The sequence below is a fragment of the Branchiostoma floridae genome, chromosome 6 (genome assembly GCF_000003815.2).
Source record: "Branchiostoma floridae strain S238N-H82 chromosome 6, Bfl_VNyyK, whole genome shotgun sequence".
NCBI lineage: Eukaryota > Metazoa > Chordata > Leptocardii > Amphioxiformes > Branchiostomatidae > Branchiostoma > Branchiostoma floridae.
The window spans coordinates 20796409-20810479 of NC_049984.1; the positions used below are offsets into that span (position 1 = coordinate 20796409).

Sequence of the window (14071 nt, forward strand, 5' to 3'; positions counted from 1 at the left end):
GAACTGCTGTCAACAACAGCTTTTATTGGTTACCAGTCCCACATGTTTGAGGTGGCTTTATAAACAACAGCAGCAGTGTGAATGCATGTTAAGATGAAGATAGAAGTAAAAGATGACATCATTTAAGTAACACGGGTTCACCTTTATCCACAGGATGTCTTAAAAAAAGGTATTGAGATATATAAAGTCGACTGATGATGGTTTCAATCTGCACATATTTTCAAATATTAGCATTACAGTTTGAAACCACATCAGTCGACTTTGTATCTCTATGTGAACTAGCGTTAGTTATAAGGGGTGAAAAATTAAAACAACATCATGTGCAGGATTGACACACATCATCCTAAATAGACCAGGGACATTAATATGTGCTTGTTGGCTAAGATATATTTTTAATCTCCTTGGTTCATAGTAAGATCTGGCATAAACTTATTTCTCAGTACAGACAGAAAATGTTTGTATTCTGGAATTTGTTTTATTTTCATTACTCTTAGATGATAAATAGATAAAATGACAAATAAAATGGTGTGCACTAAATCATGTTAGCATTAATGTTTTCAAAGTTGTACTTAAGAATTGACAAGTTCATTACAGTTGTGGACCTCTCTATTTGCTCAGTTCACAATGAATGTTGTCTGAAAGTACAGCTTTACTGCTGCATGTGACAGGGAACAATAGATGTGTTCAAAGTTTGATCACTAATGGAAGCCAGCAGATATGAGCCATTGAGATCAATTGTAGGGAGGCTTTTGGGATTTGCACATATTTGCCATGGCAGAATACATTCTGCATTGCTTTACATCAACATCCATTTGCTCAATGTAACTACCACATTCTCACTTCTATGATGATTTGCAGTCTACTACATACTGGCTTCAGTCTAAGAAAAACAAAACCAACAATTGCAAGATACTACAACTACAGAATATTGTAATACTATGCTCAAGTTAGTATTCATATTCTTTGGAAAACATTTTAAAATGTGTTTTGTAGAAGTTCCCAGCTGACATGCAGCCGGTCATTAATTGCGGACCCCTGTTCCATAGTTGGCTCCTCCTGCCTTCTTGACTTCATCCATGATAAAGTCCAAGTCTATGTCAGCAAGGTCACTGGTCATGATCTCTGTAGCAATGCTCTATAACATGGGCAAAACAGGTTATTTATATCAAACTATCCAGGGCATTATGTATGAATGGCTGACACAATGGCCTGTGTCATCACAGGCTCAGCTATATTGTGAATGAATATTACACTGTGCACCACCACCAAAGGGATGGATAAAACATTTTGGACTCTATCTAATGTTACATTGTGTCTTTCATCTCTCTGTAGACCTTCCCTTTCTTATACCTATAGGTCATTGGAAGATTAGGTTGATACAGGAACAAATCAATCTGGTATTTGGAACTCACAATGCAGCTAACGCTGGTATGTGGAAGCTGAGAGCCCACCTGTATGACTTGTTTCACCAGTGCTTTGTCCGTCCCAGCCTTTGCCCTCTTCAGTGGACTGACGTTTTCTCCCACCCACGTGATGAGGATGAATTTGCTGCGTTTGCTCAGCTCGTCCCCAGCCGTCACACGGAGGAAACCGAAAATGCGGCCGTCATCTGCAGAAATAGAGATGGTATATAATATGGATGTTTTCTGCATCACACTAGTTACACTGCTCCCAAATAAGCGCACACAACAACAACACATGACACTCTATGGAGGTAGAGCGCCACCTGGTTCAGGCACCAAATCTTGTTGACACATCTTGCCATGCCTGAACGAAATGGCGACTGTGAGATCCTTCTTTTGCTATGAAGTGCCTTGCCTCAAAAATCTTCAACAATATCATTATGCTAAAGCATTCCATTCAATGGCCAAGTGCCTTTAATTATCTTCAGCAATACCGGTATTTTTATTAACTTATTTGATGATCAATTACAAATACAGTACTAGTACTTTCAGCAATATTGATGCCAAACTTATTAAACGTCCAAGTACCTTCAGCAATATTCTTATCAACTTATATGATCAAATGATTACAAATAGTCAATGGCTAAGCGCCTTCAAATACATTTGATATTATTCATGCCAAACAAAATGAATGGTTTACAGATAACTGTACTATTTGTAGCAATATGCATAATACATGTATACTAATCGCAGTCTAAAGTGCATTTAGATACCTGTGCCAATACTCGTGCCAAACCTATTACATTTAAAGGCCAAGCACCAGGATTCTATGTTTACATTGGATCATGAATTATGCAAATAGATTTGCCACTTGCATCATCTATACATAGTTGTTTACACCCCTGACTAACTTTGACTTTGACTTACGCAGGTCACAAATTCATAATTCCCACTATTTACCACTATAGAATCATGGATGGCACTTATACACTAAATATGCAAATTAGACTCATTTCGCTGAAAGAGGCCAGTTTTGCAGGGGGTAACGCTTTCAAATTCAATTTTGGAACAGCCTATTTTTGTATGTGGGTGGAGTGAAATATGCTGTTTTTGCTCCCTAGCAAACGTAGGCCTTTCAAGTTACTTATAGTTATACGAATTCTGCTTTGCATAATTGGTTGCTAATTATCTCAACTATTGCTTATGACATAAACATACCATATATTATTCCGAGAGAAATTCTGTTTTAAAGCCTTAAAAAATCGGCCCCTGAATATAAAAAATGCTGTTAGATCTGATACCACTTCTTCACTATAAGCTCTAGTCTATCTACCATTATGATTTATAGAAATGGCCATACCATGTCCAGAACACGAAAACTTTCTGCTGCAGTACTGTAGAGAGTTGCTAGTAGGTCGAACCTGTCCACATACCAAATGTCATACTCAACTTCACAAGTTATATTGTCTAGAAGCACACTCACAATAGCAACCTGCCAAGCAAACATAAATGGCACCATACATTTGTAACGTTAGACATGTAAGTTATGTCTTGTTACCTCGCACTCTGCTTGAAGTGTTGGTAATGTTACTTTAACGCTTGTATTGACGACGGAGGCTATATTTGCCCCCTTTGCACTGTTGTGATAAAAACGTACTCTTCAAGCAGAGGTTGAGTAGCGTAGATATAGTTGTAGTCGGAAAAACTAGAGTTCCACGAACACATACCTTTGCCAAATAAGCCAGGTTTGTTATGCAGAATGATGTCTGTAGACATAAATGTGTTACTCATGACATTTTATTTCATATGTCTGGAGTATATAAAATTTCACCATTAATTATGCAAATTAGATCCCAATTTACATGATCAATATCAAATTATATCAAACATTACTTAAGCTGTCAGCATACCAGAAATCATGATCATCCTTTTATCCCTCCTTGACTTATTCTCTTTCAAAGTCTGAAACTAAACCGGCTCCTGCAGTTCCAAAAAAAGAGGCTAGGGGACCCAAACATACACCTCTTACTCTCTGCCCTCTTTCTCAGTTACATACGTGACAACTTTGAAAGTCCTATCACGGAATCTGAAATCTGAAATCTTTATTAAAATACCATATCGCAGACTTTAAGTCAAGTCTGAATTGTGATGGCGATTTACAATTGTACTCCTCCAGGGAGAATTTCACAAAAAGTTACGTACAGCAATTTAACAAGATAGCGGGGGCCGCCCTAAGATGGTTCCCGATGTAAGATGGCACAGATTTTTGCTGATCTTATTATCCATAAGTACACCGTGTTTGTTGCCACTGACTGTGCTGATTACAAAGGTAAATAAACCAAGTTCATGCACACATCTTTAATTTGCATTCCAAGTATACTTTAACATATTTACTTCATGTTTTTTTAAAAACAGAATTCTAACAGTAATGTTGACAGTGCTGAATCACTGCGGTCACCGGCCTCTGTGTATTGGCGGCTCGTGTCGCTAACTATACGAACTCTTCCAAGCAGTCACATAACTGTCATGATACACATAAATAAAGCTCCATAAGACACCATGAATATAGGTCTTCAAATGTTTGTTGAGGAAAGCAACCAAAAGGAAGCGACATAAACATTGCCACCATTGTACTCCCAAGGGAGTATGGCCGTGAAGGTGGCAGACTAAAGAACGCTCCAAAGATTTATTTGACTGTAACAAATGATTCGTGCTGTCTATGAAAATAAGACTTGATAGAGAGATGTAGATGATATTTTCATATAATCAGACAGAGTTTTGTTGATGTTGGCGGTGTCGTTTTTTCGTAATGGCTTTTTTTAGTCGGGCATTCACAATCAGTGCATTCAGCCCATTGCCCGTAGAAACATCAGCTGGATTGTTCTAGGTACAGCCTTCCTCATGTGAGACAAGAAGTACATACAGTCACGATTTTACTGTCAAAAGAAAGCTAAAATATCATACTATTAATTTTTTTCTGTGTACTTAAATTTACCACTTACTTCTGAAGAGAGCAAAATGTAAAAAAGCGTACCAAGTTAGGCACACTGTCCAGCGTAGCACAAAATTGGATGGTTACATACACGAAATTGTCTCACAGTGTTTGCCGCTTGTAACACGCAGTGCGAAAGGTTCATGCATATGAACCACATGAATGGCATTTCTTATTAAAGCATGTTGTTCAAATCTATGTGTAAAAAATTCAGTCATCAAAATTCGACCATCCTCAGGCAACTAGCGATGGAGCGCCATGAGTTTGAGCGCAAGAAAAAGCGTACCATGTTGGGGCACCTCCCGTTACATGGTTTAAAATCGTAATTGCTGACAAACAATATTTATCATTTATCAAGGACCTTTAGTCCTATATCACGAGGACCAAGATGGGTGTTCAGCTGTTATGTACAGACTAGACATTCACCATAGTCGACGTAATTAGGTTTTGTTTTGGAGGTCATTCTGAGTCATTTAACAGTTCAGTCAGAAAGGGAATGGCAGAGTTTTTGTGTCTGTTGGTGCGACAGATCGGTTTGTCCAACTTGTTGGCATTGCATGTCAGTCTTCCTGAGATTTGACTCCTGAGTGGGGGTAGCCAGTCCCTGAGTTCCGACCCGAACAGATTTTTGGCGAAGGACGGACAGAGGATTTATGAACTTTTGCAGTGGATTTATGAACTTTTCCCATTAATTATGCAAATTAGCCGTTAATTGATATAATTAGTATCTCATTATGTAAGTCTTCACTTAGGCTATCTACATTTAAAAAAATCATGATGATCCGTCAATACGTTCATGTTTTCTAGTTGATTATGCAAATGGTTATGCAAATGACGATCTCATTTGCATAATCAACTAGAAAACATGAACGAACATAACTATCAACATTTCTCTCTTTCTCAGCCACATATGTGACAAGTTTGCAAGTTCCATCATGGAATGGAGTGAATTTATAAACTTTTCGCATTAATTATGCAAATAAGCTGTTGATTTGCATATTCAGTATGTCATTATGTAGGTCTTCACTTAGGCTTTCTACATACAAAAAATGGTGATGATCCGTCAACAAGTTCATATTTTCTCATTAATTATGGAAATGAGGTCACTATTTGCATAATTGATATCTATCGACATTTCTCTCCTTCTCAGCCACACATGTGACAAGTTTAAATGTCCTATCATGGACTGCAGTGGACTTATAAACTTTCCTCATTAATTATGCAAATGAAATGCTGATTTGCATAAATAGCATCCCATCATGTAGGTTATCACTCATCCATCTGCATACCATTATCGAAGTTGACCTTCATTTTCCCAAACCCCTACCCACCTACCAAATATCATGGGGATCCATCCAAGACTTCTCGAGTTATGCTGTTGACACACAGACACACAATCTCAAAACATAATCTTAGCCAAGGGGCAAAGGAGCGCTGGTGTAATGTTTCCGACTACTACTATATCTGCGCGACTCAACCTCTGCTTGGAGAGTAATAAAAACGCCCTTACCGTTGAATTGTTCCCTAAACTGTTCAAACTCCGATCCTGAGCTCAGGTGGACCAGATTGTTCTCCTGGTATCCAAACGTGGCCCTGCAGTACAGTTGTACAGGAAAGTTCGGTCAGCAAATCGGACCAAAGTAGTATTTCCCAGTCACCCACAACAAACGTAGCTATAGGGAATTGTCGACTTTTCAGTTTTAGTGAGAGTACTGGTAACACGGACATCGGGGGTCAAACAATGCATTAGGTAATGATATGAACGCCTTGGACAAACACCAGAAGAACCCCACTGCTCCGCAAAATTAGATGCATATATGCAATAATTTGCAAATATGGGTGTGCCCACTGAACAGAGACACCAACATGACTTTACAGTGCGATATTTCATGTAACAAAACAAGGGGTCAGTCTGGGGTCAGTGACTTTACTAGCATCTGACACTTAAAGCCAGAACAGCGGCGCCGGCTTCTTTAAACGGTCACATGTTCGGTCCAATGCTGCAGGTAGCACCAGGTGTCAAAGTACAACATGTACACCAAAGTAACTTACCTGTTCGAGTTGGTGGTATTGTGGGGGAGAAAGCACAACATACCATATAGTATCACTCGAATCGTCACGTACATCTTGGTAAGCTTCCCTCATGGAATCCTTGTCCATTACCGTGGCCGGCATGTTCGATGGGGAAACCTTATTACAGGATGTACCAGCTGACGGATTGAACAATGGTACCGGTGTGTAGTCTGCTGATCGGCAAGTCTATATTTGGTTTTCTCTCACCGGTAGGATGATGTCACAGGGAGCACCCATTCTATTCTAAAGGGGTGTGACATCTACATTTAACATGATACACACAGCAGAAAGCTGGTAGAAAGGGCAATTGGGCATTTTAGAATTGATGTTGGCGACCCTTAATATTAAACAGTTGTGGGTTGTTGACTCAGAACCTGAAGGTACTGAGTTCGAATACCTGACAGGTGTGTCAGGGAAAAGTCACTTCTTTTTGGCAATCTTTATGCCAAAAAGCAGTAACTCTAGCAACTGGATATGATTTTGGAAATCAATCAATAAAACGGTCATACATTTCAACTAGCATCCACTAGTTTTCGTCAGTGACACTGAAGTGATCTGGAATAAACTGGTCTTTTATACCTTAACTAACTATGAATGAAGACCATTTTCGATGACCAACAGGAAATATTGTAAGACAAATTCAGACTGAAGACAATTTGGATTCCAATAGAAAACAAAGGTAAGGCAAAGTCAAGCTTAAGACAATTTTGGATTTCAATGGGAAACAAAAGCTAGGACACAGTTAAGTCAATTAGCTCCCGTTGTTTTAGTTACAGGAGCTATGGTTTGTGGTGCGGGGGGTGAGGTGTGTGTGTGTGTTGGGGGGGGGGGGGGGGGTGCTATGTCCCAAGTGCCGGAAAGTTCTATACCAGCCCCCTTTCCCGTCGAGAGTGGGCTTGTATACGGGACTACGATTGTTCACGGGACTAGCCCATTTTACTTTTTATGGGTTGCACTGGATCAGTCCATTCTTACACAGGGGACATTTTTCAACTTTCATTCGGGTTGAACTTCGTGCTTTTGGACTGCCCCATCTACATAAGGTTATCGCTGGAAGAGTACACTCTTGCACGGAAGGGAGTTTTTTAATCTAGTTTAGGACTAACTTGAGTACGGTATTCTCTGTAGTGATCTGTAGTGTCACCGTTGGCTCGATCTTCCTTTCGCTTGCTAAACCACGTAGTTAGCAAGCGGAAGGATTAGTCAGTGGCCACTACGGAGAATGGTCACGTACTGATGGCTAGTTTTGAAACGGGATGATGATTTGAAATTCCATTTTTAAGTGGGTGTTCTTGGACTGGTCTATTTTTTACCTTTTCACTATACGGTGATTATCAACTGTAGTGTCATTTTTGAACTGCTCAACTTTACATATACATGTAGTAAGGGTATTGATCAAAAAAGAGTCCATTCCTGCACGGAAATGATTTTTTTCTAAATTCAGTTTTGGACAGTGGTGATGATCGAAAATTCCTTTTTGAGCGGGTGTGTTTTGTACTGGTCTATTTTACCTTTTTACATGGGGTGCGCTGGAAGAGTCCATTATTGCACAGGAGGAAATCTTTATAAGTTGATTTTTGGACTATATATATATATATATATATATATATATATATATATATATATATATATAGGAAAGTCTTTTTTTGAGCGGATATGTTTTTTGGACTGCTCCCTCTACACAGTGGTGTTGCTGGAAGTGTCCATCCTTGCACAGGGGTGACACCTGCCCCGTTCAAAATCATCTTTATTGAATCTAAGACAAAGATACAAAGACAAGAACAAAATATCGCAAGGTAAAAAAAAATTACGTACATATATGATAAGTGTGACAATAAAAACGATTGCCATGGCAACGGTTTTACATGTTTCAAAGTATCAGTGATTGTTGTTGTTGGTGTGTTGCATTTGTGTTCTATCCTTTCGCCTGGCTGTATGTATGAATATTGTTTTACGCGATGGATGTTTGTAGGGCATTGCTATTAACAAGAAAAGCGATCTCTTGTGACCAGTGACCTATCATAGAGGTCTTCATTTGCATAAAATATATCAGCTGATCACCTCAACTGCATAAATAACAATGTGTTCAAAGTATGAAAGTCTTAGCAAAGAAAGCTCTTGTAGCATTGTCTCATAAATTATGTAAATGAGACCCTAATTTACAGACTTACGTCTGCATGTTAAACTTTTACGTACCTATTGTTGCCAAAGGTCACAAGAATGGAATTTTCGTCATTTTACACTATCATAACAATTTCTTATTATGTAAATCAGGTAACAATTTGCATAATTGATGTCTATCGATATTTCTCTATTTTTCAGTTACATATGTCATGTTTAAGTGTCATAGTAGTAATGAAATACTGTGGCTCGATAAACTGTGCTCATTAATCATGCAAATTAGCCCCTGGTTTTGCATCCATGCTTTAACTATTATTGTTTACAACAGACAGAGATGTAAGGCAAGGATGCAATCTCAGTCCTACTCTTTTCAGCTCATTTATAGATGATTTAGTTAAAGATTTAGATACCCCCGACTGCGACCCACCCTCCCTACACCACCTCCTCGTTTCTTGTCTACTTTACGCAGATGATGTAGTGCTACTTTCAGAGTCTGAAACCGGCTTACAATGTGCCCTTGACAGGCTTCATTCTTTCTGCGAAAAATGGGAACTGCAGGTGAACCTAAAGAAAACTAAAGCCGTGATCTTTAACAAATCAGGGAGACTCCTCAAGAACATAAATATTTGGCGTAGATGACATCGAAATCGCAAACTCCTACCCTTACCTAGGCCTGACGTTGTCCTCGTCAGGTACTTATTCCTTAGCTAAAAAGAATCTGTCTCTAAAGGCACGTAAAGCTGTATTCGGCCTCAAACCTCTCACTCTTTCAACGATGTCCCTCAAAACTCTACTTAAGCTATTCAATACGTGTATTAAGCCCATCATGTTATATGGTAGTGAGATTTGGGGTATAGACTGTGGAAAAGATAACTGCCCAGTGCAAAATATCCAAACCCGCTTTTGTAAAAACATTCTTGGCGTGCACAGGAATTCTTATAACTCAGCATGTAGAGCAGAACTCGGAGTCTACCCAACAGGCATAGATATAGCAATCCGCATAGTTAAGTACTGGCTCCGCCTTAAACAGTTAGATTACTCTACACACATTTTACAAATAGACGCACTACTCTGTCAACAAAATGTTCCTTTAAACAATCATAAGAAAACTTGGCTCCAACATGTAAAACAAATACTTGATGATAATGGCTATTCCTATCTATGGAACTATGCTCACTCTAGAATAGACAACAAACATATTTGTACATTGTTAAGGAAAAGACTGTCAGACGTGTATGTCCAAACCTTTTTCCAGCAATTGTCTAAAGATAACGGCAAACTAAGATTTTACAAACATATCAAAACCGAATATGCCATGGAAACCTATCTATACCAGAACGACGCTGACAAGAGATCCAATGCATGTAAGATAAGAATCAGTGCTCACTCACTAGAGATAGAAAAGGGTCGTTATAAAAAAGTGCCAGTTCAAGATAGATTGTGTAAATACTGTGCGACGGATGCAGTGGAAGATGAAATACATTTTATATGTAACTGCCTCCATTATGAGGACGAAAGAAACAACCTTTTTGACACAATCAAAACAATATTTCCAACTTTTCACCAGTTACTAGACCTAAAAAAACTATATTTCTGTTAAAATCACAGAACCAACTAATCTGGAAACACAGAGAAGCGACTATATATAGTGCACAATGAATGTCAGAGCTAAAAGCGACTGTTTATAGTATATAATGAACGCCGGAGCGAACTACTTTCCGGATGGGACCCAGGCTAGATAAGACCTAGATGTTTACATGCAGTAGCAGTTCTGTTAAGTTGTCTCCGTGCTTGGGAATGGAAAACTCAAGCAAAGCGATATCGTCAGCAAAGTAATTTAAGATCCTGGCTGGATATCTTCAAGACGGACGAGGGTGAGTAACTATACCACAGCCGATGTCTTCTGTTGAAGTTTTCATTAGGAAGTAATAATGAGCACAATGGACCAGGGGAAGCAAGGAAATCACCCTGCATTTCTTATGACGCTTTACAGTTTATCTGGATTTCTAAAGAAACAAGAAAGGGTCATTGACTGCCATTTGTATTCTTCTTTTTTAGACACTTATATCTAAATGATGTAGCCAATAAAATGGTAAAGTTTGCTGTTGTGCACTGTAATACATAACCAATGGGTAAGAAAATAATAAGTTGCTATTTTGGCTATGGTTAAACGAGGAATTTTCCTAAACAATGAGGTAGATTTCACTGAAAAGTAAGCCGACTTATTTTTCTAACAAAAATTGCAATTTTTTACATTTCAATGAAAACGAGTGCGAAACGTTATGAATACGCAGTGCATCGGTCCCATGTCGGTCCAGTGCGGTATGGCGACGCTATACGTTTGCGCTTTATACGCAGCAATACGCTGATATCGCAGCATTACGAGTACATAGCGTACTTACAGCGCAGATGCAACGCACCATGAACGAATATCGAATGCCCACATATGTCACGAGTTAGTACCGTTCGTTCTGTGATCGAGTTGCGCAAAGTACTTGTTAGTAACGTATGACAAACGGACTGATTGCATAGTATTACGTGATCGACGCTCCAGATTTGGTATAAATACGAAGGTGCATCTGAGTCCAGACAGAACAGATGTCCTCAAGATGGCAGGTCCAGGCCAGAACCGACGACACCTCATGATTGCTGTCATCCAACCCCAGCATGACATCATGAATCTACAACTCCATCTCCCTCGTCAAAAAGAGAGGTCCGACCATACGGAGAAGAGAAGAGTTTCGGATATATCATAAATTGATTTGATTAGTGGGTTACGATTTAGATTTATGTTTATGTATATATTGTTACTTTGGTTTGTTGATTGTTTAGTTTATCATGTTTATTTTTTTATTTTTTATTTATTTATATTTGTTCATTTTACAGAAAAGGAAAAGCACACAATAACAATACAAAAGGTGACACATATACCGCGGATCCAAAGCAAAAGTACAACATAATCAACAAACAGAAGAATGAGTCAAAAGTAATATCAGCCAACTAAAGCAACACTAGCACAAGAAATAATGAACAACACATGGCTTTAAGTATTGAAAAACTAATTACATATGAATAATGATAAGACAAATAATTCCAGCCAAAGCTAGTTACACACAGTGGTTGAAATTAAGAAACCATAAAACAAACAGCTATATGAAAATATCAGAAAGACAACAACAACAACAACAATAAATAACTTTAACATAGATGTCAAAGATTAATCATGGAAGGCCAAAAGAAAAGGAATCCCATTTAAGATAATAGTAGTCTAGCTTATTTCTTCTTTCAGCTATGACATATTCTGTTTTGTAGTGTATTTTAACAAATGAAATAAAGTGCTTTAAGAAGAGTTGTTTGCCTCTCTGCTTGAAGATAAAAGTTTTGCTAACAAATTCAACAGGTTATCGATCAAGTTAGTATTTTTATATAAATCTCCTAAGATAACTGTCGAAAAATCTAGTCGTAAGGTCTTTGTTGTTGTAAACTTAAACCATGTTTCTAGATCCCTCCAAAATGTACAAATTCTAGGGCAGTCCCAAAATAAGTGCTTCACGGTTTCTATTTCGTCCTCACAGTTTTTACACATGGGACTCTCTTTAATTTTTCATATATATAACATTTTGTTGGTGGATACAAATTTATGTAAAAATTTGTACTGGAAGAATCGTAACCTTGGACAAATTGTAACATTGTAGATCAATTTAAATGCATATTTCCACGGAACAATCATATTACATTCATCCTCCCAGTATCTTTGTATATTATCAGGATTACAGATTATGTTGCCTTTCTGAAGAAATGACGTATAGATAATTTTATTAATTTTTGTCGACTTTAACCTTGAGTGATTTGTTATGGTGGGTAATATTGGGCCGATCATCGGTTGTTTATCTAAAAGTTTTTTTCCTAGTACTAGGTATAGCACATAGTTTTTGATTATACTCTAACTTGTCAATAGTATAACCGAATTTTTCCAACAAGTCGTTGTAAGATAAAAATCTACCTTCTGTATCTAATAGGTCATTTATATAAAAGATACCACATTTTATTGGTTTAGTCCATATTATAGGCTTATTTTCAATTAAGATATTTGAGTTGCACCATAACAGTTTACGTCTTGAAGAGTTTCAGGTGGCATGAACTGAAAAGATAACCATGCTTTAATAACGTCTTTAAAGAAAGGGTTTGGAGGGACACGTACAGATGAATGTGAATGAGTAAACAGGTAATTGATATGATCAGTAGACAGGTGCATGAATGGAAAAAGTCCCTGTTTTTCTAACGGATTGGGGGCACTTAGCACTTAATTGTAAAAAGAGTTTCCAGTAAAAATCCGGAGCATCCATGAAGCTTTGCGAGTTTGGTTAAAAAGTAAATTTAACCCCCCTTTTTCATATGAGTTATAAACAGTTTTTCGTTTCAGTTTTTCCGGTCTGGCATTCCAAAGAAAGTTAAAAATTGTTTTTTTTCATAGATATGGAAGAAATCCTCTCCAGGTGATGGTAATGTCACAAACAAGTGAGTGAATTGTGAAACTACTAAAGTATTAACTAAGGTGATTTTCCCATAAAGTGTCAAATATTGATTTTTCCACGGCTGAAGTGTTCTACTTATCTTACTAAGTCTATTTCTGTAGTTTTCTACCAAAGTTGAGTTATCACCTGTAATAGTAATCCCTAGAAGCTGTATAGGGCCATTAGTCCATTTGATAGGAAGATCACAGGGGAGAGAAAAAGTTGTGTTTTTTTAAAGAGCCTATTCTTAAAATCATACATTTGTCAAAGTTCGGTTATAAACCAGAAATTATTGAAAAATTCTTAAATCTTCAACGAGGGCTACTAGAGATTGTGTTTCGGGTTGCAGTGGAAAATTAGAATCATCAGCAAACTGTGAGACCTTGGTTTCCATAGTGTATATTTTAAGTCCTTTAATGTGTTCATTGGTCCTGATTTTCGTGGCTAATAATTCTACACATAAAATAAATAAGTAGGGGGAGAGGTGACACCCCTGTCGAACACAACGGAGAAGGGGAAAGGCGTCAGAAATATGTCCATTGTTTAATACCTCACTAGAAATAATTTTGTATAAAACCGAAATCCATTTAATAAGAGATTCCCCTTTAACATGTAATCCCACCTTTAAGACAATCGGTACGATATTGACATTTACTTCACCATTCTAGCACATTTGTATCATTATTTCGTAATTTCAGCGTTTAAAGGGACGCACAAACATGTCGCAAACGGCCCCCTTAATTTATTGGGACAATCAGCACAGGATCGAGCCACTAACGGTTTCCCGTCGGTACTTTTCGGAGATTTTCGAACGCATGAGGTCACTTAGCGAATTGAATCTGATTCGCCCGTTCGCAAATCGAAACCTTATTCGAACAAGTGACGACATCTCCGGAAGCGTTCGGGACGCATTGGTCATGTTCGCGTGCGTTTCGAAAATTTGAAATAATGGCACGTGCAGTGCTCAG

At 38.0% G+C, this 14071-nt stretch overlaps 1 protein-coding gene across 2 annotated transcripts; it reads right to left on the reverse strand.

Moving 5' to 3' along the window:
* On the reverse strand, positions 1-6677 carry LOC118417977 (coactosin-like protein). Of its 2 annotated transcripts, none has more exons than XM_035823765.1 (4): positions 6448-6677; positions 5906-5988; positions 1452-1609; positions 1-1135 (listed from the first exon to the last, which is right to left on the reverse strand). In XM_035823765.1, the coding sequence occupies exons 1-4, from the start codon at positions 6519-6521 to the stop codon at positions 1022-1024; spliced, it is 429 nt and encodes a 142-aa protein (XP_035679658.1). In that variant the 5' UTR covers positions 6522-6677; the 3' UTR covers positions 1-1021. The 2 variants fall into 2 exon arrangements, with proteins under 2 accessions (XP_035679658.1, XP_035679657.1); XM_035823764.1 differs by having other exon boundaries at positions 6491-6674.
* Between the last annotated feature and the right edge of the window lie 7394 nt (positions 6678-14071).

Coding starts and splice junctions, on each gene's coding strand:
- LOC118417977 (XM_035823764.1), bottom strand. CDS start 6,570: ATGCCGGCCACGGTAATGGACAAGGATTCCATGAGGGAAGCTTACCAA. Junction 5,989..6,490: donor GATTCGAGTGATACTATATG/GTATGTTGTGCT, acceptor ACTGTACTGCAG/GGCCACGTTTGGATACCAGG. Junction 1,136..1,451: donor TGGTGAAACAAGTCATACAG/GTGGGCTCTCAG, acceptor CCCATGTTATAG/AGCATTGCTACAGAGATCAT.